At 40.6% G+C, this 24,866-nt stretch overlaps 2 protein-coding genes and 1 long non-coding RNA gene across 4 annotated transcripts; 2 read left to right on the top strand and 1 right to left on the bottom strand.

The window, feature by feature from the left end:
- Positions 1–6,756: 6,756 nt before the first annotated feature.
- LOC112201175 lies at positions 6,757–8,706 on the top strand. Of its 2 annotated transcripts, XR_005809346.1 has the most exons (5): positions 6,757–7,001; positions 7,464–7,524; positions 7,768–7,892; positions 8,056–8,105; positions 8,332–8,706. It is a non-coding gene; the product is annotated as an uncharacterized LOC112201175 (long non-coding RNA). The 2 variants fall into 2 exon arrangements; XR_002936640.2 differs by having other exon boundaries at positions 6,757–7,524.
- Positions 8,707–17,462: 8,756 nt separating this feature from the next.
- On the top strand, positions 17,463–21,781 carry LOC112198340 (protein NRT1/ PTR FAMILY 4.6). The gene is made up of 5 exons (XM_024339440.2): positions 17,463–17,670; positions 17,782–17,905; positions 18,012–18,229; positions 19,511–19,951; positions 20,464–21,781. The coding sequence occupies exons 1-5, from the start codon at positions 17,668–17,670 to the stop codon at positions 21,451–21,453; spliced, it is 1,776 nt and encodes a 591-aa protein (XP_024195208.1). The 5' UTR covers positions 17,463–17,667; the 3' UTR covers positions 21,454–21,781.
- A 766-nt stretch (positions 21,782–22,547) lies between these two features.
- LOC112195811 (aldehyde oxidase GLOX) lies at positions 22,548–24,564 on the bottom strand. The gene has a single exon (XM_024336010.2). The coding sequence runs from the start codon at positions 24,402–24,404 to the stop codon at positions 22,668–22,670; it is 1,737 nt and encodes a 578-aa protein (XP_024191778.2). The 5' UTR covers positions 24,405–24,564; the 3' UTR covers positions 22,548–22,667.
- Positions 24,565–24,866: the final 302 nt, after the last annotated feature.

The following is a 24,866-nucleotide window of genomic DNA, read 5'->3' as shown; positions in this document are numbered from 1 at the left end:
AGAATTTTCTGAACCACTTTAGAATCAGGCATTTCTTCTCCATTGCTTCTCATCTTATTTGCCACTGCCATGACCCTTGCAAAATACTCTGTGATCGTCTCTCCTTCTTTCATCTCTAGTACCTCAAAATCTCTTCTCAAAGAGTTTAGAAGAGATCTTTTTACTCGATCATTCCCTCCAAACTTGCTTTTCAACGAATCCCAAATAATTTTGGATGTGCGCCTATCCAAAACTTGTTTGAAAACTGCTCGATCAATAGCTTTGAAGAGGTAGTGTTTCACCTTGTGATCTTTCGTCCTCGCATTCTCCAGCTGCTTCTGCTGTGCATTTGTCAGCACTGTTCCTGGTCGAGTCTCTTCAAATCCATTTTCAACCAGGCTCCACAACCCTTTGGCTCTGAGCAAATTTTCCATTAATTCACTCCAATGGTCGTAGTGGAGACCATCAAAGTGTGGAATCTTTGTAGAGCTCTTCTCTTCACTCATCTTACTGTGTTTATGTTGGAACAGCTATGGCTTAGCTGTTAGTCTGAACGTTGGGGTTTGTTTTAGTTATTGCAGTACGTTAAACCCTACTTATGAGGGCAGTACGTTAGATGTTAAACCCTACTTATGAGGGAAGTACGTTAGGTTTGAATGTTTCCTCTCCATGATCTACGTTGTTTGATAAGTGTACAACGTGGGGTGCTATTTGTTTCTATCTATTTCTTTGTAAGGCTATATAAGCCAACATTCAGTATTGGAATAAATAGGGGAATTCTCCCAGATATTGTATTGTGTGTGCTAGGTTTATACAACAAGTGGTATCAGAGCCCTTTACAAGGCCTGATCGAGAGTCTGAGAGTTTGAGAGCTAAGAAACCGCAGTTTTCTTGGAAGGATAAGGGGTTGAGTGTGAGAGAAACACAGAGAGTGAAAGTGTGAGAAAAACACTCGGAGTTAGAGATGGCGACAGAGAACAATTATGTTCAGCCTGCCATACCGAGATTCGATGGTCATTATGACCATTGGTCTATGCTTGTGGAAAACTTCTTGCGATCAAAGGAGTATTGGGGCTTGGTAGAAAATGGGATTCCGGTAGTAGCAGATGGAATTGAACCCACGGAGGCACAGCGCAAGGCCATTGAAGACGCAAGATTGAAAGACCTAAAGGTGAAAAATTACCTTTTCCAAGCCATTGACAGAACAATTATGGAGACGATTCTCATCAAAGAGACAGCCAAAAACATTTGGGACTCAATGAGGCAGAAGTACCAAGGTTCTACAAAGGTGAAGAGAGCTCAGCTGCAGGCACTTCGAAGAGAGTTTGAGATGCTCCAAATGAAAGATGGAGAGACGGTAGATGAATACTTTGCTCAGACATTAACCATTGTCAACAAGATGAAAGCTCATGGTGAAAGAATGGAGCAGCTTGTGATTGTGGAGAAAATTCTAAGGTCGATGCCTGTCAAATTTAACTACGTGGTGTGCTCCATAGAAGAATCCAACAATCTCACCACAATGTCTATTGATGAACTACAAAGCAGTCTACTTGTTCATGAGCAAAGAATGCGTATCCATACAGGAGAGGAGCAAGCTTTGAAGGTGTCATATGAAGACGGAGTTGCAGTAAGAGGACGAGGCTTTAGAGGAGGCTTCAGAGGCAGAGGTAGAGGAAGGGGCAGGCAACAGTTCAACAAGGCACTGGTGGAGTGCTATAAATGCCACAAATTAGGGCATTTCCAATACGAATGCCCTGATTGGGAGAAAGGTGCACATTATGTAGAGTTAGATGAGGGTGAAGAGATGCTGTTGATGGCACATGTTGAGCTCAATAATGCCACAAGGGAAGAAGTTTGGTTTATGAACTCAGGGTGTGGCAATCACATGAGTGGTGACAAGCGATGGTTCACAAGTATGGATGAGCAGTTTCGACAACATGTGAAGCTTGGTAACAACTCCAAGATGGTTGTGATGGGGAAGGGAAATGTTAGACTGCACATCAATGGAATCACACATGTGATCACTGATGTCTATTATATACCGGAGCTGAAGAACAATTTGCTTAGCATCGGTCAGCTACAAGAAAAAGGGGTTGTAATCTTGATTCAAGATAGGAAGTGTCGTGTTTATCATCTGAAGAAAGGTTTGATTATGGAAACCAATATGACCGCCAATAGAATGTTTGTGCTCCTTGCAGTCATGTCTGAGACCTTAACCTGTTTCCAAACTGCGTCTGAAGATAGTACTTAATTATGGCATTGTCGTTATGGCCACCTTGGCTATAAGGGATTAAGAACTCTCAATATAAGAAGCTTGTGAAGAGTTTGCCGGAAATAAAGACACCATCCAAGTTGTGCACACACTGTATGATAGGCAAGCAGCACAGGGAGTCCATACCAAAGAAAAGCTTATGGAGAGCCTCACACAAACTTCAGCTAGTGCACTTGGATATTTGTGGACCGATCACACCTCTGTCAAGCAGTGGAAAAAGGTACTTGATCACTTTTATAGATGATTATAGTCGGAAAATTTGGGTGTCTTTCTTATCTGAAAAGTCTCAAGCTTTTGCTTCATTTAAGAACTTCAAGAGTTTAGTTAAGAAAGAATCAGGGGCTTCAATTAAATGTCTTCGAACAGATAGGGGAGGAGAATTTACTTCTCAGGAGTTTAATGCTTTCTGTAGTTCACATGGTATAAGCAGGCAATTGACAACTGCCTTCACCCCTCAACAAAACGGGGTGGCTGAGAGAAAGAATCGAACCATTATGAATATGGTTCGAAGCATGTTGTCAGAGAAACAAGTTCCAAAGTTTTTTTGGCCTGAAACAGTCAACTGGACTGTATACATTCTCAATCGAAGCCCCACCTTGGTAGTGAAGGATTTGACTCCAGAAGAAGCTTGGAGTGGCATCAAACCATCGGTTCACCACTTCAGGGTCTTTGGTTGCATTGCACATGTCCATGTTCTAGAAGCTAGAAGGAAGAAATTGGATGATAAAAGCTTCAAGTGTGTGATGTTGGGGATTAGTGAAGAAAGCAAAGCCTACAGGCTCTATGATCCTACCTCTAAGCGCATAGTGATTAGCAGAGATGTCATTTTTGAAGAAGATGCAAGCTGGGACTGGAAAAGAAGTGCTGAAGAAGTGAAGCTTGATGTGTTAGACTGGAATAACTAGGGCTGGGATTTGAAACCAAAAAACTGGCTAAACCGCACCGAACTGGACCGAAAAATCCGATTCGGTTCGGTTCTTCAAAATATTAACATGCATGTTTTTCGGTTCGGTTCTTTATATGGTAATAACGGTTCGGTTCCAGATTTCATTTTTTAAACTTGTGTGGAACCGAACTACTAGATATCAAATAATAAATATGCAACTATGCATTAATATGCACCAGACCACCACTGAATATTCTATCTTTTATCCACTCAAGACCTTCTTTTTTGTCTGCTCCACTCAGTCTTGTCCCCTCCAAATGATCTATTAAAAAACTCACACACACTCTCTCTCCCCTCTCCTCTCGCGTCTTGTCCCCTCCACATATTCACCTACCTATTGTTTATTAATCTCTTCTTTTCTTCTCCTCTTTTTGAGAAAACTATTCTTTTTCTTTCTTTCTTCTCTTCGTTCTCTACAAAGAAAACATTAAAGCAGATTGGTTTCGTGACTTTCGTCGGTGAGTGGACAAAAGGTGCGGCAGCTTGCAGATTATATGTGGAAGAGGTCTGGGCGGCAACTTCTTCTTCAACTCTCTGCTTCAAATCCGATGGCGCCGTCGGTGGTTCTCCTTGGCAATAGGCAGTCCGACGTCTGAGGTCCGAGCTGCAGTGGGTCCAAGGTTCAAGCTGCAGTTCGGTCTGGGTCGAAGGAGGATCTGAGGGTTGAAGTTGCAGTTCGGTCACTGATTGGATCTCTAATTCTTCAATCTCCTCTCTCAATCTCGAGCTTCTTTTGGCTTGATTTCTAATTCTAATTCTGTTTGGGTTTGCATGATTTCTTTCAGATAAGCATCGAAGGGTGTTTGACTCTTTGCAGACTTGGTGTTTTTAGATTTGCTGTGTTCTTTGATGGAGAATCTGAGAAATTTGCAGAATCTGAGAAATTTGCAGAACATGATGTGGCTGGGTAGCTGGATAGCTTTGCAGCTGTTTTGTTGTGTGTACAGAAACCGTAACCGAACCGAACTAAACGGTTCCCGTTCCAAGTCGGTTCCGGCAAAAAAAAGTAACAACACCGAACCGGAAAAATATTGTCGGTTCCGGTTCCGGTTCCGGTTCCAACAAAAAATGTCCGAAAACAAAACCGATCCCAGCCCTAGGAATAACAGTGAAGAAGAGAGAAATGAGTCTGGGGAAAGTGACGAAGAAGAGAGAAATGAGTCTGGGGAAAGTGACGAATAAGAAGAAGCTGAAGGAGAAGGAGCAACTAGCTCTTCCTCAAATCAGTCGGAAGAAGAAGCTCAAGAAGAAGGGAGGACAAGGAGATTACCTGTATGGATGCAAGACTATGAAAGTGGAGAAGGGTTGTCAGAAGAAGAAGAGTTGCACAATCTTGTGATGTTCACCTCTGCGTCCGATCCAACTACGTTTGAAGAGGCGCACAAAAGTGAAAAATGGCAGGCCGCAATGGTTCAAGAAATAGAGGCAATCGAGAAAAATGGCACTTGGGAATTGACCGAGTTGCCAAAAGGAGCAAAAACTATCGGAGTAAAATGGATATTCAAAACAAAGTTGAATGAAAGTGGAGAAGTGGATAAATGCAAAGCACGGCTTGTTGTTAAGGGGTATGCTCAATAGTATGGGATCGATTATACTGAGGTGTTTGCACCTGTGGCTAGGTGGGACACCATACGCATGATAATTGCTCTTGCTGCTAAAAAGGGATGGTGTGTGTACCAAATGGACGTAAAAGTGCATTTTTGCATGGTGAGTTAAATGAAACCGTTTTCGTTGATCAGCCACAAGGGTTTGTGAAGAAGGGTGATGAGTTGAAAGTGTATAAATTGAAGAAAGCCTTGAACGACCTCAAACAGGCTCCACGTGCGTGGTACAGTTGTATCGAAGCCTACTTCATCAGGGAAGGATTTGAACGGTGCCCACATGAGCACACCTTGTTCGTTAAGTTAGGAGAAAAAGGTACCATTCTCATTGTTAGTATTTACGTTGATGACCTTATATTTACTGGCAATGATGAATACATGTTTGAGAAGTTTAAGAAGTCTATGAAACAAGAGTTTGACATGACGGATCTCGGTAAGATGCGTTATTTCCTTGGAGTCGAGGTTGTTCAGAATGAGGATGGGATTTACATTTGCCAAAGGAAGTATGCAAAGGAGGTGTTGGAGAGATTCAGAATGGAGAAGAGCAACTCGTCTAGGAACCCTATTGTCCCTGGATTCAAGTTGATGAAAAATGAAAGTGGTGTGAAGGTGGACGCCACTATGTATAAGCAGGTTGTTGGCTGTTTGATGTACTTGGCAACTACTAGGCCAGATCTCATGTATGTGATAAGTCTAATCAGCAGGTTTATGGGAAGTCCCACTGAGCTACACATGCAAGCAGTTAAAAGAGTCCTCAGATATCTCAAAGGCACTGTTGATTTGGGGATTCTGTACAAACGAAATGGGAACGAGAAGCTTGAGGCATACACGGATAGTGACTACTCAGGTGATCTAGATGACCGGAGGAGCACATCCGGATACGTGTTTCTGCTTAGCACCGGTGCAGTTTCATGGTCTTCTAAAAAGCAACCTGTAGTTACCTTATCTACCACCGAGGCTGAGTTTATAGCTGCAGCCTCCTGTGCTTGTCAAGGAATTTGGATGCGCAGAGTTCTTGAAAAGCTTGGCCATGCTCAGAATGGAAGCACAACCTTGTATTGTGATAACAGCTCCACTATAAAACTTTCAAAGAACCCGGTGCTGCATGGAAGAAGCAAACATATTGACGTACGTTTCCATTTCCTTCGTGACCTTACCAAAGATGGAACAGTGGAGCTGGTCCATTGCAACTCACAGAATCAAATAGCAGACATCATGACGAAGCCACTGAAGCTTGAAGTGTTTGAGAAGCTTCGTGAGCTGCTTGGGATGTGCACGGTACCAGGTATAAACTGATTGCACAAGTGCAAACAGTTTAAGGGGGGATATGTTGGAACAGCTATGGCTTAGCTGTTAGTCTGAACGTTGGGGTTTGTTTTAGTTATTGCAGTACGTTAAACCCTACTTATGAGGGCAGTACGTTAGGTTTGAATGTTTCCTCTCCATGATCTACGTTGTTTGATTAGTGTACAATGTGGGGTGCTATTTGTTTCTATCTATTTCTTTATAAGGCTATATAAGCCAACATTCAGTATTGGAATAAATAGGGGAATTCTCCTATATATTGTATTGTGTGTGCTAGGTTTATACAACAGTTTATCTCTCTCTCTCTTTCTCTCTCTATTCTAAGCTGCGGCTTTTTCAATATATCAGGCCCAGTGGGAGCTCTGATACTAGTTTGTAGAGTAAAAGAGTTGTTTCAACAAAACCTCTAATCAACCTGGATGTAATGCTTGCCCCTTATTGAATCTTAAACTAGGCTTTAAATAGCCTTTTACAAAGCAACAGAATACATGAAAATAGCTCACGTTAGCTACTGCTATCAACTAAACTAGAATAAGTCAAAACAACTATCTTTCCTAGAGACTAGGATTTATTGAAACAGAAAACCAAATGCTCCTAACTTCAAGCAACTAACTTCAACAGATGAAGACCCTTTCAATATATGGTTGCCAATTTGGACAATTACTGCTGAAGACCGAGCACCATATGCTCGCTGTAATCGATCGCTGCCTGAAATGAAGGCCGACGGCGCAGCGCCGCTGCTGGTTCTTCTCCGTTGGCCACTAAACTGAAGAAGAGAAGGAAGAAGAACCTGTTTGAGGTGGCACAGTATCTGCCCAATTGGGGACTTGGGTACCACAGGGCTAAGAGCCACTGGTTCTGCGTCTCATATCAGATCACCAAAATCAATCTTTGCAAGGTTTGTTTATTGCTGGGTTTTGAGAAATGATAGGGATCTGAGATTGGTTTGAATCTTCTAGTTTTGAATATGATTGCTTGTCTGTAATGTGGGAGTGGAGTTTGCTTTGCGTTTTCTTGATTGTTTAAGGGCTTAGGGTTTGTTCTGGTTTTTTAATTTTGACGGGAGTCCTTCATAAGGAAGGTGGATTTTACATTTCATGGAATTGGCCTTTTTCTGCACTCGATTTAGTTTTATTTGTATCAGTAGTACTTAGCTTTGTTACATTATTAGATAGGATTGGTTTCGATACTTATCTCGTATAAGAGTTTCTAGGGTGAAGAAGTGACTCGAGGGAATTATAATTATCTATTAGTTGGTTGGTTTTGCTAGTCGAAGTACCAGGGTTTACTCAATTAGGCTTACTCTTACTACTCTGATCAATGTTTGTTTTATGATGGGTTGTTCATTTCATACTGAAAGTGTTCCAAGATGACTAAACCAACTGAAACTGCTCCAGCAAATTGGTTCTCTTGATTGAAAAGTAAGTTATTTTTTTTATATGGCCCATTGAAAATATAATGTATGACTTGCACTCTCAAATTATAAGAGCTGTTACTTTGTTTCTAAGTAAGCAGGTCATAGATATTGATAGTGAATCATCAACTTTAGTTTAAATTATTCAGTTGGGCCGCATATAGTTCTGTTAGGAGATTTTGTCTTTTCATGGATATTTTAGCTACAAGAAGGTTTTGTGAAATCTGCTTCTAATAAAATATATGCACAGGAAGCTGGAAACAAAGAAAATGGACGAGATGCTGCTTATATCTTTTATTACATGATCATTTTTGTTGAATATAACTGGAGCATAGCACTACTAAAAGTTGAGATGCTGCATTGCTTGTTTCAAAGGTAAAAGCTTACCCTGTTGTCTGATATCTATTTTGGTTGCTAAAACTGGAGTTCTCTCTGCCAAGGACATTTACCACTTGATTGGGGAAGGCCATGGCAGGTACTATTACCTTCCTAACAAATGTTCATACATTTGTGTTTATCCAATTCTTTTTCTCAATAGGTTTTCTGCCAAAGACGATTAACTGGTCTCTTATGATGTCATTGTTCATAGTAAGTGTCCTTTAAATTAAGTTTCATTGTAATTTTTTAGTTTCTTCCTTCAGTGTGTTTCTGATTGTTTTCAACTTTCATTGGTTTTCTACAATTGATCTCTTATCATATATATGGTTCAATGTATATTTATGTCTTACACACTACTCTAAATGGTTATCCTAATTAGTTTAAGAGAATCTGAAATTTGATGGATATTTCTGATTTTTTTGTTTTTTGTTTTAAGTGCCTTTCAATTTAGGAAGAACAAGTTCTCAAGTTAACTTTGCCAAGACTGCAAATATGATGGCTCTTTGGGCAGAGGAACAATGCTTCAAGTCGAAGGAGAAGCTGAAAATTAGTTGTTTAGGACATGTAACTTTCATCAACTTCTTATAACAGTTGGCAAACTTTTGGGCTACAATGTATTTCTGCAAAGTCAAGACCCTAAGACACCATCCTCGTCGTGATGAGGATGGTAATAATTGATGAAAATGAAGCAAGGGAAGGATAGAAATGATTAGAATGTGTATTAGGAGTTTCACATTTTGGATGTAAATTAATGTTCGGAACTTGGAACATATTTTTGTTTATCTATAAATACTCTCAGTTTGTACTTTGAAATGTAATATATGATAGCTCAATTAAAATACATGCCAGAACATGCAATAAGCTATAAAAATGATTTCTGAAATCTGTCGAATTTTGGAAGAGAATGGGTGACGGAATACCAGGGATTGGGTGACAAATTTATTTCATCACATAAACATATTTTGGTGACGAACATATCATTTCGTCACTCAAAGGAATTGGTCACGCACTATAGGTGACGAAACTGGTGACGAACATTTTTCGTCACCCATACTTTTGGGTGATGAACGTTTTTCGTCACCCATGACTAAATTTTCAGAATAGGTGACAAAAGTGGTTTGACACCAATTGGGTAAATTCTAGTAGTGAGTAATGTGCGGCAAAATATGAAGGCTAAAGTTGTGAGTAAGCTTCCTGGTTGCAGTGTCATAGAAGTTGATGGGGAAGTTCATGAATTCTTTGCAGGGGACGACAAGTCTCATCCGAGGTATAATGAAATCGAAATGATGCTGGGAGAAATCTCCCGGCGGCTGAAATTAGCAGGTTATGTTGCCAATACCAACCCTGTGCTGTTCGATATAGAAGAAGAAGAGAAAGGGGATGCATTGTTTAAACACAGCGAGAAGTTTGCCATTGCTTTTGGTTTGATCAGTTTGAGAGAAGGGGTGCCCATTAGGATTGTGAAGAACATCAGGATCTGTTGGGATTGTCATGATGTAACAAAAATGATGTCCAAGATTTTCAATAGAGAGATTATGGTAAGAGATAGAAATAGGTTTCACCATTTTCAAAATGGTGAGGAAAATAAAGCTGGATTTACCATTCTTTGATGTATCATTTCATTTGCTCTTAGAATCAATAAACTAGAGATCATCAGAGCAGTCTAGAGCATTTCCTCACAGAATCAAACTTGATATTTTTATTTTGTCTAAACTCGATATTCACTGTAGCTACCGGTATAAATCTGAGTTACTGATGTACCATAACCGAGCTGTTAGTGGGCTCCAGAGGTCACACAATGTAGAGCTCAGCCCATACAAAAAAGTAACACATCTCAACCCATTTCTCCAGCCCAGGAATCAACAGAACATTTACGAAAGATTCATATAAACCTATGCACATTACAGCAACCAATCAAGTTTCAATTAGTTTTTTTATTTTTCGATAGACAATTAACATATAAAGGCTAGAAAGAGCCACCCCTAAAACAACCTAGACCTAAAATATCATGATAAAATGTATTCATGGAAGAGAGAGGTAAAGATCGGTTGAGGATCAAGTTTCAATTGGTTGATGACCAAGGAATTCATGCAACTCGATCCGGGGTATCAAAACATATGTCTATAGACAAAAATTAATATTAAAACATGTGTCCTTCGCCAATCCCTTCTTAGCCCGGTGGTTTTGCTTTATTTGCCCATCATCAGGATCTATGATCGAGTGGCATAACCAAAAACTTGTCTTTTGCTATACCTCCTTTTATTCTAGCTTTAATTTAGGAATCGTACAATTTAGTTCACATGGGCGGTTTTTCTGTAATATTATAATTATTTTAAAGATAGAAAGTCATATTCAATGCGTGTCTTTACTCTTTAATATATATGTACGTACCATAATTTATTTACAAGATTCTCATTATTAATATAATATTTTATTTCAACATAACAAGATTAGAGCATTACTGATTTTTGCAAGATTCTCATTATTAATATAATATTTTATTTTAACATAACAAGATTAGAGCATTACTGATTTTTGAGTCAACGTTCCTAAATAGAAATTAAATCTTTCTATGGTGCAAAATTTCGTCGTGAAAAAGCATTCTAGCTAGTGTTGTGGTCCCCAACCCAAGCAAGTTGCTAGGGTATCTACTTTTCCTTCATCAAGAAGAAAGAAGAAGTATGCGTGACGTACAACAAGACAAATAACCAATTCTGGATACAGTGCAAACCTACTTTTAGGAAGGAGATGAGAGGAAGCTGTTAGTTACTTTAGTGGTTCATAAAGCAATAAAAGCATCCCTCGTTATCAAAACTAGTCTTGATAATAAAGAAAACAAGAAGTACGTCGAATATTTGTGCCGCCTGACTTTATTTCAGTTAAAAGACACCAAGAAGAGAGATATACCATCGATCGTGCAGATTCTGGCCAGTTTAGGCATCTTTCCTTACAATCTAGGGTTTATGCAAATCATGAATACAGTCCTCTTTGTGACTGAACGCCCCTCAATATGCATCGTAAACCTTGGAAAACACTTTGTATAAAATCCCAAGATTCCCATAATACTTCATTTTGATTTAATATCAATTTATAGCAGAACAGGTGATGTTAATCTTCTTTGTACGTATTGTATTAACTTTGTTCGGTTACACGAGATTGCATATAACGTTAATGGTCTGTTATTCATTATGCATGTTCTGCGGTGAAGCTTATCTAGAAGCTCGAGATGAGAATTTGACCTGAAATGAGAGTGTGATAATAATATTGATAACACAATAAGGCTGCAAGATGCCTTTTGGGCATGGCTTAATTTCGCCTTCGAAGAATAAGAATCTCATCAATATGCATGTATAATTTTTAGGGGTCAATTTACACCTACGGTACTCTTTGGAGGTCCTAATAGAGCAGTGGATTTGATTGTGAGCCACAAATCTTTACAGAGGGAGAATAGTAGTGATAGATCTATGCTACCTTTGGTTAATTATCTATCTCAACAGCATTCTCTCTATGTTTTGTATTTTTGTGTATTTCGTTTCAGTTCTATTAGGTGCCCTGGACTTCTGGCCTCTTCTTATTTGGAATCATATGATATCATCAAGGAGATTGTTTAATGAAATTTCCACTAATTTGTCACTTCTTTTGATATCATCGAGATAGAATTCATGGTTTCAAATCATCCAAAAGATACGGGAGAAGTAATTCATGTGTGGCGAGGTTAATGGTACTTGTGTTTATTACGTTCATATCTATACGAGTGAGAAATAAGTAATCCATGTATAATGAGGTTAACGGGACTTATGTTTATGTTTAAGTTTATGTCCATACGAGCGAGGCTAAGAATACCTCTTTAAGTGACATTAAGCACACTAAAATATGTCATATTATTTTCTAACTCTACGAGAATTAACCAACTTCAAATTAAACTTGATTTTATAACCAAAGGATTATTTTCTCACCAAAATTTCACCATTTCAAATTATGATTTTTAAGCAATTCTAGAATTGAGAAAACTCATAAATATCAAATAATAATTTATCAAAATAGGAAAACCAAAAAAATCATAGAAATCGTTCAATATTTTTGAGTTCCATCACTTAAAGCAGCTCCTAAAACTCATAAACTCAATGATAATATCAATGTTTAATTGTTTTTCTAGCTGGCAAGAATTGCTTCTTTTCGTGAAGAACCAGTTTGGGAAACCAGCTAGTTTATGTAACAGGCAGTCTTGTAGAGAGCCAATCTTGGTGCAACTTTACATAATGTCTGTTTTAAATTTATGATACATCAAGTCAAAGGATCAAGATGTACGTACAGGATAGAATCAATGGAAAGAAACTCGATCTATAAACTTTAGTATTTTTCAACACTTCTGTAACTTTCCAATTAACCATCACATGAAATTAAGGTTTAAGCAGCTTAATTTAAAATTTTAGATTCTCTTTAGATGAGATTAAGGTTTAAGAAGAAGCGTGAGGACGATAATGTATATATATTCAACTTCTTCTGCTAGTTGTCTGGTAGTGAAGGCGGCATTTATATATGGGGTCGTGACCACTTACTCAATTTTAGCTTAAAAATTACTCACTTACTCCACTAAGAGTTTTTTAACCTCATTTACCCAATCCAACAGTATTTGACAATATTGCCCTCATACTCTCTCTCTCTCTCTCTCTCTCTCTCTCTCTCTCTCTCTCTCTCTCTCTCTCTCTCTCTCTCTCTCTCTCTCTCTCCAGTAGGACGGCCAGTGCTGGCAAGCACATCCCAGGCGCAATCTTTGTTGACCTCGAGCCCACCATCCCAGTCGCTGCTACTCGCGCTAGTATTGGCCAACAAACGTTCTGGAAGCTCCTGGAGATGCTGGTCTCGATGTGGAAATTCGGGTCGGATAGGAACCCGTCGAGCACGTCCGAAATCACAATTGGAGACGACGACGTAGATGGTGTCGTAAATGGGAGCAAGGAGTCGTCTCGGTCTCAACCTCCGAGCGCCGCCATCACCCAAACCACCGATCCAACGATCCAAGGCCCATTGCCACAACTCAGCCCTAAAGCCGATCCGACTCCGATCCCAGCCCGATTCGACTCCGCTCCCCTTACACAACCATGCCCCGACCACTCCTGCACAGGCCTCACACTCCGGTGGGTACCCACAACATTTTTTTTTTTTTTTTGTATACTGTGAGCTCTGATAATGGGGAAGGAAAAAAAGAAAGAAAAAAGTGAATCAATTGTGTTTGTAGTGTAATCATTTTGGTTTTGGGTGTTTATGCAATTCACTTGAGGGCAATAATATGATTACTGAAGGGTAATAATATGATTATTGGGGGTAATAATATAATTATTAGGAGGCAATAATATGATTATTGGGCGGCAATAATATGATTATTGGGGGGCAATAATATGATTATTGGGGGGCAATAATATGGTTACTGGGTATTATTAGGGGGCAATAAATTTAGACTCCAAAATCCGGTTACCAGTTTGTTAGCCGGATTACGGTGACCGATCGCCGGAGTCTCGTCACCGGTCGTTGGAGTTCGCCACAGGAGTCACCGGAGTCCGGCAAGGTCTCCGATGACTTCTCTCACTAAGTGACAAAAAAGGAGAGGCAAAATTATCCCAAAAATAAATAAAAAAGAATAAAAAAATACTTAATTGGGTATTAGGGAAATAATCTCTTAGAGTATTTGGGTAAGTGGGTAATTTTTAAGCTAAAATTGGGTAAATGATCATTTCCCCTTTATATATACATATAAAGACAAGCTCAGAGGGACCAAGAACAACAAACTTGGAGGAGTGCCCTTCACCTTGCGGCAATGAGAGCATGCAATTGATGGATCATGCGGCGGGCTTTGAGGGTATTATACAGCTCCACAATGCACACGGGATATATATGGACTAGCTGGGGAGAAGGACTATACATATATGTATATAGATATATACGGCCCTTTCATTACGGTCCTTCACCGAAGTTTATATAATCGGATCAGCTCATTAGCTCAACCTAAAAGAATTCGACCACATGATCGAACAGACGGACTAATAATTTGAACAATTATTTATCAATGTCTGTATGATCTGTGTTGTCTATGGGGTGTGTGTGTGTGTAGTGCATTCAGCTAGCCAATGGAGAAGAGAGTAGACTTTCTTGATTAGTTTTGAGAGGGAGAAAGAGAAAAGGGTGGACTTTCATATTCGTTGCTATCATTCTCAATATTCAAAGCCTTATTCCCTAATTTCTGTATCTACCTATATGTTATATTCAAACTTTAGAAGACGTACTTAATGATTTTATGCAGCTGGGATGGAGATGGCCCTAGCTAGCTCCCTCCCTTCTTTGAATTAAACAGTACTGATCGGTCTCATAGGTGATGTCGCAGTAAGCAAAAAGACAAGAAATGAGAGTGAGAGATGGCTATGCAGGAGAAATTGGGAAAATGAAACCTTGTTGACCTTGAAATTAGGCATACCTACCATTATATAATATCAAGATCTTAATAGCTTGGATAAGTACTAATTTCTATCAAACATCATGAACCAATTAGTTGTATGCCAAGTTCTAATAATAGATTTCACGTTGCCAAACAGTGTTACTATCTTATCGATGTATTTTTGTTTATTGTTAATAATTTCTTGTAAAACAACATATTATCTTTCTTGATACGTCTCTAAAATGACAATGATAAAATAGTTTGGATATTTTTGTAACGGAACCATGTTTTGCAGTCAAAGATGGTAATTGAAAAAATTGTAAATTACGTATGTTGATTGAGTCCAAGGTTTCTGACTTTCGGATCAAAGTTTGGACATACACAGTTTAACTTACCCGCCTTTATCCAACTCTTTAAGGCATTGTGGATAACATTAAGATGCATTAATGTGGGAAAGATGAGGACTAAATTTGTTGAAACTATCTATGCCTAATTATGTGAGTTTTTGAGTCTAAGAGAGTGCATACAAGTTTCAAATGCACTAATTTTTTCATTGTGCATGTAATCTAGAACTTGTTACAAATCTTTCGAGATTTTATATCAAGCGCATGATCGAATTGTTTGTATTTCTTTGTGTTTTTGGATTGTTGTGCTTGCAGCAAGTTGAGTAATTGATTCTCCTTTGGATTTTTTTTTCTATGAAGCTAATTTAGTAGTCGATAATTTGTAGAATTAGATCATGATGATGAATAGCTCTTGTGCTTAATTAGTTTTTAATTTTTATTTTTCGATCTTGGCTAAATCATTTTATGATATTTGACAAATTAGGATGATTAATTAGAAGGCCGTCTTTGCAAATCAACGGAAAAATTAATGTTAAAGTAAAGGCAGTAAGTTAATTTAAGTACAAATTAAACAAAACTATAATTAATAATATTCCATGCACAGAATGAATGCCTAGAATTGATGCTTCACTTTGCTGCTGCTTTAATCTGATATATAGAAACCCTCTATTAATTGCAGTTGCAGCATTGCAGCAGTATTGCAACTGTAGCATCCAAACATACAAGAGAATCATATCTAAACCGCCTTTAAATTCATTGTATTTGTGCCTGCAGGGTCTCTCTTACAGTGACCGTTAGTGATAATTACAGCCTTACAGGTACGGCTAGCTTCTGAATAGCCACAAGTTGCATGAAACCAAATTGCCATCAGCTCAGACTTTTGCAGATCGAAAACCCCGTGTTGAAAACGAAATACTATCAATATCTAAATCAAACACAGAGTTATTTCATCTTTTCAAACAAACCCTTATTCTCGTTTACTAATAATAGTTAATTACCATGAAATCCAGGGCTTGTTGAATTATTTCATCTTCTCAAACAAACCCTCATTCTCGTTTATAGTTAATAGTTACCATGAAAAATATAGGGCTTGATGACTATAGTGATACAATAAGCACTGGGAATCGAAGATCGAATCAGTCCGTAATATTATATGAAGTTATGAACTATATGAATTCCCTTCGGCACATTTATCACTACACGTGGTAGATTCAACTCCTAGCAAACTCTTGGTTTTCTTGGTCGTTCGAGAAAACAGTGGGAAGGGTCAAAGAGAGTAGAGACTCACAGCTGCCTAGGAAGTAGGACACTCAAAAATGCCATAGTACTCTGTGTCGGTCCTCATTCGTAGTCCATAACTAAACTATATATGCACAAAAAGAAACCTAATATTTAAAATAAAATTTATGAGTGAATTCTTATCTTTGTGAATGTGCTGGAGATATATGGTATAGATTTCATGAAATTCTGATGCCATGAACCATACAATCTTGTCCAATCCATATCGCAGCGATATGAATTAAATAGCTGGACTGGCCGTGATTTTGATCAAATAAGACGGTGCCACATTTACCATGTTCCATAAACTAATACATTCCATCATCTAGACTAGTCTAAGAGGTTCTGATCTCACTAAGAAAGTGTCGCTCCTTTTCATATTCAAACTCTTACCTACTTGCTTGATTACATGATCTCATAAAACTAATATATATGCACGTTTTTTACTGTTTAATTTTCGAGACGACGAATATATATTCATATAAGAAAGTTGAATGTGAGATTCTATGTTAACATTTTTTTAGTGTATATTTACTTTTAAGATAAATACAACTCCGTCATGTCTTAATAGTTAGATGATGTACAATGAATGTATGAATTTTTATTTATTAAAATGTATATTTACAATATATATTTTTTATAGTGTAATTTTAAGATAAAATGTGAGAATTTTTAAAATACTTAAAGGTTATATTTATCTTACTTATACATGTGTCACACGTAATAAATGTCCCTTAAGTTTAAGACAAATCATTCCGCGGCTGCACCACTAGCAAGAGGGGTGAGTCATTGAGTGGGGAAGGGGACTGTGTTTGTGGGTGTCGGGTAATAAAGCTAAAATTTGGCCTACTTTTAATCAGCATCATGTCCAAATTATTTGTATTATGTAATCACCAAATCTATGAGCTCCACAATGTCATGCGACTTGGATTTCCATTCTTCTATCAGGGATCTAATTAAATCTTATGTAATTTGATTGTTACACGTATAATAAAGATTGAAGAATAAGTTCTTTACTTGGATTAATATTTATTCATCTATAATCATCAAATGGAAGAGTTTTGCTGCTGTAGCAACTGTGGAGGGGGATATTTAGGGAAAAAAAAAATCACACTTTAAGATGGGTTAGCTCCTTTTTAACATCCCCATTCTGTGAAACTCTCGTAGCATACCATAATTAGGAAGGTGAGGCACCAATAGCTTTGCATTTAATATACAGTTTCATGGTCAAACATGATAAGGGGTAACCTATACATTTTCTTTTTTAAGTTCTGTGATTTGATTCTTCATTTCTTTTTCTCTGAGATTTAAAGACAACTTTTTAGAAACCAAGCAACCCTAAAATGAGAGCCTACTCATTTGTTCAGTTGTATTGGGTATTTGACTGGGGAAGGAGGCAATGTCACAAATGGAAATGGAAAAGGAAAGTAATTTGATTAATATTCCACAGAGTATTATAGTAACATGGGGATTGGATATTTTTTTTTAAAGGGGGATCAAATTAAGTCATTTTCTAAATGGTGTCTAGACCATTCTCCCCAAGTTGAACCCTTTCCTCAATCCTCCCCCACTCTTTAAATCTCCCACACCACTCATATCACTCTTTATTTCTAATCATATCAAAGCCTCTCTCTACCACTTGGAGGGATCCAAGTTAATTAAACCCCCAATCCCCAAGTTGAAAACACACAAAGGAGAGGGCTCTCCCGTAGAGAAAAAAATGGTGGGTTCCCTGGTCCTCTCTCTCTCTCTCTTTTCTCTCCTTTTCTCTTTACTCACACTTTTCTTTCCTTTCACACCCCTCTTTCTTAACCTCATGAGTTTTGCTGTGTAGGAACAAGAACAGCAGATAAGCAGCAGCAGCAGCAGCTCCAGATGGGAAGGCTATGTAGACTGGAGGAACAAACCCGCCTTCAGAGGCCGCCACGGCGGCATGGTGGCGGCCTCCTTTGTGCTGGGTCTGTACCCTATCTTTTCTTCTCTGATTCGAACAAATCAAGATCTTTAGGTCATTGAAATACTGACATGGTTTCTTTTTGGTAATTTGGATATTTATGTATGCAGTGGTGGAGGTGTTGGAGAACTTGGCGTATCTGGCAAATGCGAGCAATTTGGTGATGTACTTATCTACATATATGCATTTATCTCCATCCAAAGCTGCCAACAATGTCACAGATTTCATGGGCACTGCTTTCCTTCTCGCCCTTCTTGGAGGTTTCTTATCCGATGCCTTTTTCACGACTTATCACATCTACTTGATAAGTGCAGTAATTGAATTCCTGGTAATTTCACTTCTGCTCTCAGGACTTCTCCTCCCTACCGCCGGTTGCCGGTTGCGTACAATCATCTGCATCCATCTCTCTCATTGCATGTTAGGTCGCGTAGAAGAAGAGAGAGACAATCCAAATGATTGTATACAAAAAACCGGCGATCACTCTAATTCTCTTTTCATTTTTCTTAATTTTCTTTTTATGATTTATAGTTTTATATAGAGTAGTTAATGGCCTTGATTGTCGCAATGGAATCAAGAGACACGTGGCTTGCATCAGGATGATATTTCAGTCAGAAATCAGAGTCTGTTGCAAGCTGAAACATGCAAATGCCATGAAACCCTCTCGCTTGCTCTGTCTTAGTTGGGGCCTAGAAAATCAGTGCAAACCTCAACTTGTTTATTATGGAAGCTGAGGAAACTGATGTATTGTACAATTATATGGGATGTGTTTTTTAGGCCTTAATATGAACAAAATATTTGCTCCAATTAGATTGGGAGGACCCATATAACTGTCTCATATGTCATGCCGTGACAATCAGAAACTTGGATGACTCCAATTTCAGTTTGACAGCAATGCATGCAATATCAATGATGTGTACCAATATTTGTCCTCATCTTGCAGAGAGCTGAGCTACTACTTACTAAGTAAAAGATAAGGTCTTGAAAACCTATCAGCCAATAGTAGCCCAGTTTTGGGGAAAACATGAGAGGTTGCACTGTCATGGTCTAGGCTAGGGTAATTTTGGTGTATCAGTTTGCCGTTTTATAGTGTTTTTCTGTGTCAAATTTCGGAATCGAAGTCGTCGGATTAACTCATTGTATGATTTGTATCCGACTCAAAATTTATAAAACTTTTGTCAGTTTGCTACAAACTCTTTGCTGATAACTTCAAATATCTACATTAAATTTCCTTATCTTGAATTTTCTATAATTGTGTATCGAGCCATGTTACTTGTTACCGCTTTGCCACCATACGACAATCGTTTTCTGCCCTTCAGGTTCGTGAACCACGTGTGCGGTGGCCCTTTTGAGGAGAAGCCGAAACCCAGAGGCATGTGTATAGAGCTATATGCTTGATTATAAAACCTAGTGACATTTCATACGACAAGTCCTTTTTCTGTGCAAAAATGTCCAAAATTTGAAGTGGGGAACCAACACGTGGCCTTTGGACCCATTTTATGATTTTCCTTGTTTGCTTCTGGAATGTTCACATATGTAGAAAAGAACAGTGTGAAAAATTTACCATGAAGCTTTGAGGCAAAGTTTCTAAAGGCCTACGTTTATGTTACAGGGTTTAGTCCTACTCACAGTGCAAGCCCGCTTGCCTTCACTAAAGCCACCACCGTGCACTCCGGACAATCCCAACAGTCCGTGCCAAGAAATTGGTGGTCGAAAAGCCGGGCTGCTGTTCATAGGTCTATACATGGTGGCGCTTGGTGTTGGAGGGATCAAAGGGTCATTACCAAGTCATGGAGCAGAGCAATTTGATGAGAGCACACCACAAGGAAGGAAGCAGAGATCAACCTTCTTCAACTTCTTCGTCTTCTCTCTTGCTTGCGGCGGCCTGATTGCGGTGACACTGGTGGTGTGGATTGAAGACAACAAAGGGTGGGAATGGGGTTTCGGAATCTCGACCATCAGCATATTGTTGTCTATACCAGTGTTTCTTGCTGGCTCCACTCTTTACAGGAATAAGATACCCTGTGGAAGTCCCCTAACAACCATTCTAAAGGTAACTAATGTGTTCAGCTTTCGGATAATCTGCATGGTAGATATTAGCTCATATTGCAGCTTTTTGTGTCGAGTTCATCCACACCAGTTTGTGTGCTCATATTTCAGTTTTTTTTTTTTTTTTCATCGGCCACCTTGTGTGCTTATGTTTTAGACTTCTATGAGTCATTTCATAGAACATACTGCGTGCTCATAGTTTGACTTCTTTGAGCTATTTCATCAAATCCTTTATGTACTCATATTTGCACTTATTGTAGTGCTATCATCAAACGTTCTCATATTTCAGCTTCTTTGAGTCATTTCATCCAATACACTGCATTTATATTTCGGCTTCTTTGAGCCATTTCACCGAACCCTTTATGTACTCATATTTTCATTTCTGAAAGTTCGATCTATCAACAAACGTGCTCATATGTCAGCTTATTTAAGTCATCTCATCAAATACAATGTGAGCTTAATTATATTTCAGCTTCTTTGAGCCATTTCATCTCAAACACCTTACGTTCATTGTAGGTCCTGGCCGCTGCCGCACTCAACAAATGCATAACCAAGAACCCAAGCAATGCCATTGCCAGCATGGCCGGTAGCCCTTCTTCTCCGAACCCAATCATCATAAATCAACCAGCAGACCAGCCTCAAACCGCCATCGAACTAAAACACTCCACCACCGAAACCCCCACGCAGAGCCTCAAGTTCCTAAACAGAGCCGTCCTCAACAAGCCCCTCCACCACTCGCTCCAATGCACAGTCCAGCAACTAGAAGAGGTCAAAATCGTCCTCAAAATCCTTCCCATTTTCGCCTGCACAATCATGCTCAACTGCTGCCTCGCCCAGCTCTCCACCTTCTCCGTCCAACAAGCCTCCACCATGGACACCAAGCTCGGCTCCTTCAAAGTCCCGCCCGCCTCCCTCCCCATCTTCCCCGTCGTCTTCATCATCATCCTTGCTCCACTCTACGACCAGTTTATCGTCCCCTTCTTCCGAAAAGCCACCAAATCCGAAATGGGCATATCCCACCTCCAGCGCATCGGTATCGGACTAGCCCTCTCCATAATCGCAATGGCCATCGCCGCCCTCGTCGAAATCAAGCGGAAGCGCGTGGCCTCACGCGCCGCCATGCTCGACTCCACCGAGCCGCTGCCCATCACATTCTTCTGGATCGCGCTGCAGTACTTGTTTCTGGGCTCGGCGGACCTGTTCACGCTTGCCGGGCTGTTGGAGTTTTTCTTCACCGAGGCGCCGAGCAGCATGAGGTCGCTGGCCACGTCGCTCACTTGGGCCTCTCTGGCCATGGGATACTACCTCAGCTCCGTCATCGTGTCCGTCGTGAACGACGTCTCCGGCAAGTTTTCCGATCATAAATGGCTAGCGGGAAGCAAGTTGAACAGTTATCATCTGGAGAGGTTCTACTGGCTCATGTGTGTGCTCAGTGGGTTGAACTTCTTGCACTACCTGTTCTGGGCCTGCCGGTATAAATACAGAACGACGGGGGCAAATAAGTAAATTGATAGTTTATGGGGCACAACAGATAAACTCCTTGGGCTGTAAATGTATGGGCCGAATGGTGCACGTACAGAACAAAACTTGGGCCTTGGGGAGATGACATATTTGGGTCCTTTGGGTCCATTGAATCCAGAGCCTACACAAAGTAATTCTCCGTAACTTCATCTCTCATGATAAATGGTTCATGATGTAGATTTTCCGATTGGTTCTGTTCATCCTTGTTTAGGTTTTTCAACTTTGGTTATCTCTTTACAGTTGTATATTAATTCAAGATCAAGTTGAGTAAGTTTACCAACACATGAAATCAGTGTATTTCATATTGAAAATATGATCTATCTATTTGTCTATAATACACTAATAACCCACTCTCTAAAAGTTTAAAATACAAGCCCAACTATGGGCTTCATGATTATTGCCTAATGGTCGTAAGTTTCATGAGGGCCATTCTTGCTTACGAGTTCACACCTAGTTTCTTATTCACCACTTTGCATTCATGACAAAATAAAATGCGTGCAAAACGTAGCTCAAGTATGACTTAAAAGATTTTGTTACCCCATATGTCACCTGAAACTACTATTTACGTTTTTGATTCCCTATTCACACATTATCTCCTAGTCCAATCAATCTGTATTTCACTCACCATCCGGCTTGGCTGACCCATCGAAGTTGTATTTGCTTTCTGTTGCTTACATGGAACTTGCATACATGGCAAAGATACATTTAGCAGGGACACTTCAACTGGCTAAACTGAAATGATTTTTCGGTGACAAAAACTTCTAATCATATATTCCAACAATAAATCTACGCCCATTAATACAAAATTAACAAATGATAAATGCTATCATTAATAATTTGGGTTTGGCATTACAGAAATGCATTTAGGTCTCAACTCTCAACAATATTTTGTCTACGTGACCCAGCCAAAATTAAATAAGGCAACGTCTTCTTCTATGTATTCTATGTTTCATCCTCCTTTTAAGTCCCTCAAATCCAAAACCAACCTCATGGCAATTAGTAGAAGCTTACCCAATAATAATTAGGCTAATCAAACAAAGCAAGCACAAAAAGCAGATCAATTTGGAACCCAAAAAAATACACTTCACTATTAATAGATTTATTCTTCTTTTCTGTAATCCTTACAATTCCAACAAACAAATTGAATTGAATTTTCGTTCCTAAACAAAAACCCTAAAACCCTCAATGCCATCTGGCATTCACTGCACCTTGACCCACAGAGCCTGACCTGGAACTCCAGCGTGGACAATGAATATCATGTAATACCCAGGTGGCGCCACGGTGGTCGACGGCGGGCCCCGCGCCGTAATCTTGTAATCGAAAACAGACAAACGCTTCTGACTCGCTACCTCCAAAACCACCACCCTCTGGTTCATGGCCAGCGAATGCGTCGTAAACGACGGCGAAACGAGCGCAACGGTTATCGCCACCCCAGGCCGGTACACTGACAGTCCGAAGTTGACGGAGAATTCCTGACCGTACGATACGATGTTCCCTCCTTCTGCTTCGATGGATATGATCGTAGGGCGCAGAAGGGCCGAGCTGGGGCTCAGGTACGGCGGAATATACGCCTCCAGGCTCAGCTCGGTCGGGAAAGCTCGCCTGAAGTTGTACATTTGGTGGGGGTTACTCCCGCCCACTAGTATTCTGCCATCTGGCAACAGCAAACACGAGGAGTGGTACATTCGGGGGATTGTGGTCGGGTTCAGTATCACAAACCGGCGGCTCGGGTCGGGCTCGTAGGTCTTGTACAGCACCGGGTGCAAAACCGGGTTGATCGCGTCCTCCCACCCTGCCGTTCCGTTCGCCGCGCCGTTCAGGATGAGGACGTCACCGTTCGGCAAGAGCAGCATGTCGCCCATGACACGTGGCAGCGGCATTTCCTCCATGACCCAGTTCGGGTTCGGATCCGAGAGCTTGATCCGGCAGCAGCTGGCGGATGCGCCGATGTAGACGTTCTCCCGGTTCGATTTGTAGTAAGCGCCGCCGTAGGACCCGCCGCAAATCAAGATTTCCACCTCGGGTTGACCCGACCCGTCAAGAACCCCGTTCATCTTGAGCGGGAGCATCACCGACGACCCGGTAGCCGGGTAGGACCGCTTGACACCTCCTCGCATCACCGGAAAAGCCTTGACGACGGTGTTGTTGTTGTAGTCGAAGAGAATCGACCGGTTGTTGGCGAAAACGAAGAGGTTGCCGTCGGGCAAGAGATGCAAGAACGGATAAAGATTGTTCTCCTCGTAAAAGTCCGTCGTCTCCCACAAGAACCTCATGGTGTAAAGCTTGGACGACTTGTCGTCCGCCTTGGGGTAAAACTCGTAGTTGAAAGCCCGCCTTCCGCCGACGACGATGACGCGGCCGTCGGGGAGAATCTGGTTAGTCGCGTACCACCTCTGCGCCAACAGCTTCACACCCAGCTCGACCCACTGACACGTGTCATCGTCGCACGGCGTGAAAGTCCTGATCGCTTGAATCCCAGTGCCGTAACCACCCGTCTGGACAAGCGTGCCGTTGGGGTCCACCGCGCCGGACGAGCACCACGTGTCGGATTTCACGACCAAGGGGAGGAAGGTGTCCGAAGCGACGTCGTATAAGAGAGAGTGAGGGGTGCAGTCCGTTACGGTTCTGTTACGGACGGTGTAGTTGCGGCATTGAACGGCGCCGGGGGGGTACGTGGCGTTGGAGGGCCCCATGTCGGTGCGGTCAAACAGAATGACCTTGTTGTTCTTCAGAAGCTGCATGTGCATTGCGGAGACTCCTATGCTCTTGTGGAGAAGAATCCACTGCCCGCCGTCGTATGGTGCCACGGTGGGAGCCGGCACCGGCGACATGTCGTTGAAGTAGGAGTCCGGGGAAGCGATGAAGAGGGAGAAGAGGGTGGCGGAGACGTAGAAGAAGACGGTGGGAAGAGCGGCGTGGTTCTTGAATATAGCCATGGTTTTCTTGGTGTACGTGGTTGTTGGTGGACTGGGATTCTGACAGTGGTGAGAGTAAGGGTGGGGGATAGGGCTTGGATTTATATGAGTAACTGAGGAGTGAAAATTGACGAGGGTTTTTGCTTAACCTGAGCTGGATGGGATAGGCATCTCAGACTGGTCTTTATCGATCTTTGTTACACTAGGGCTGGCAAATATGCAGCAGGGGCTTTGTATCGTTGTGACTTGTGAGGGTTAGGCCGTTAGGGTGTGTTTGGGTTAATGACAATTTTAATTTGGATTTGCTGGGAAATTTTCTTTTTCTTTTTCTTTTTCTTTTTTCACCTGTGGATTTGCTTCCTTGAGGAGTTGAATTGGTATTATTTGTGTTCCAGTGAGGATCATTGAAGAGGGTCAAGCGAAAAATAAACTGGCGTATTTATGTTGATTGACTTCAGTTCTTGGTGTCTTTGTGCTTTTTTG

Source organism: Rosa chinensis, chromosome 4 (assembly GCF_002994745.2).
Source record: "Rosa chinensis cultivar Old Blush chromosome 4, RchiOBHm-V2, whole genome shotgun sequence".
NCBI classification, from domain to species: domain Eukaryota; kingdom Viridiplantae; phylum Streptophyta; class Magnoliopsida; order Rosales; family Rosaceae; genus Rosa; species Rosa chinensis.
Note: the sequence above shows the minus strand (reverse complement) of the source record. Positions and strands in the feature narration are given on the sequence as shown.

Bases quoted from the DNA above. Each gene is read 5' to 3' on its own strand.
- LOC112198340 (XM_024339440.2), top strand. The intron at 17,906-18,011 runs GTCTGTACCCTA...TTATGTATGCAG, and splicing joins GGCGGCCTCCTTTGTGCTGG to TGGTGGAGGTGTTGGAGAAC. The intron at 19,952-20,463 runs GTAACTAATGTG...CGTTCATTGTAG, and splicing joins CCCTAACAACCATTCTAAAG to GTCCTGGCCGCTGCCGCACT.
- LOC112195811 (XM_024336010.2), bottom strand. From the start codon at position 24,404: ATGGCTATATTCAAGAACCACGCCGCTCTTCCCACCGTCTTCTTCTAC.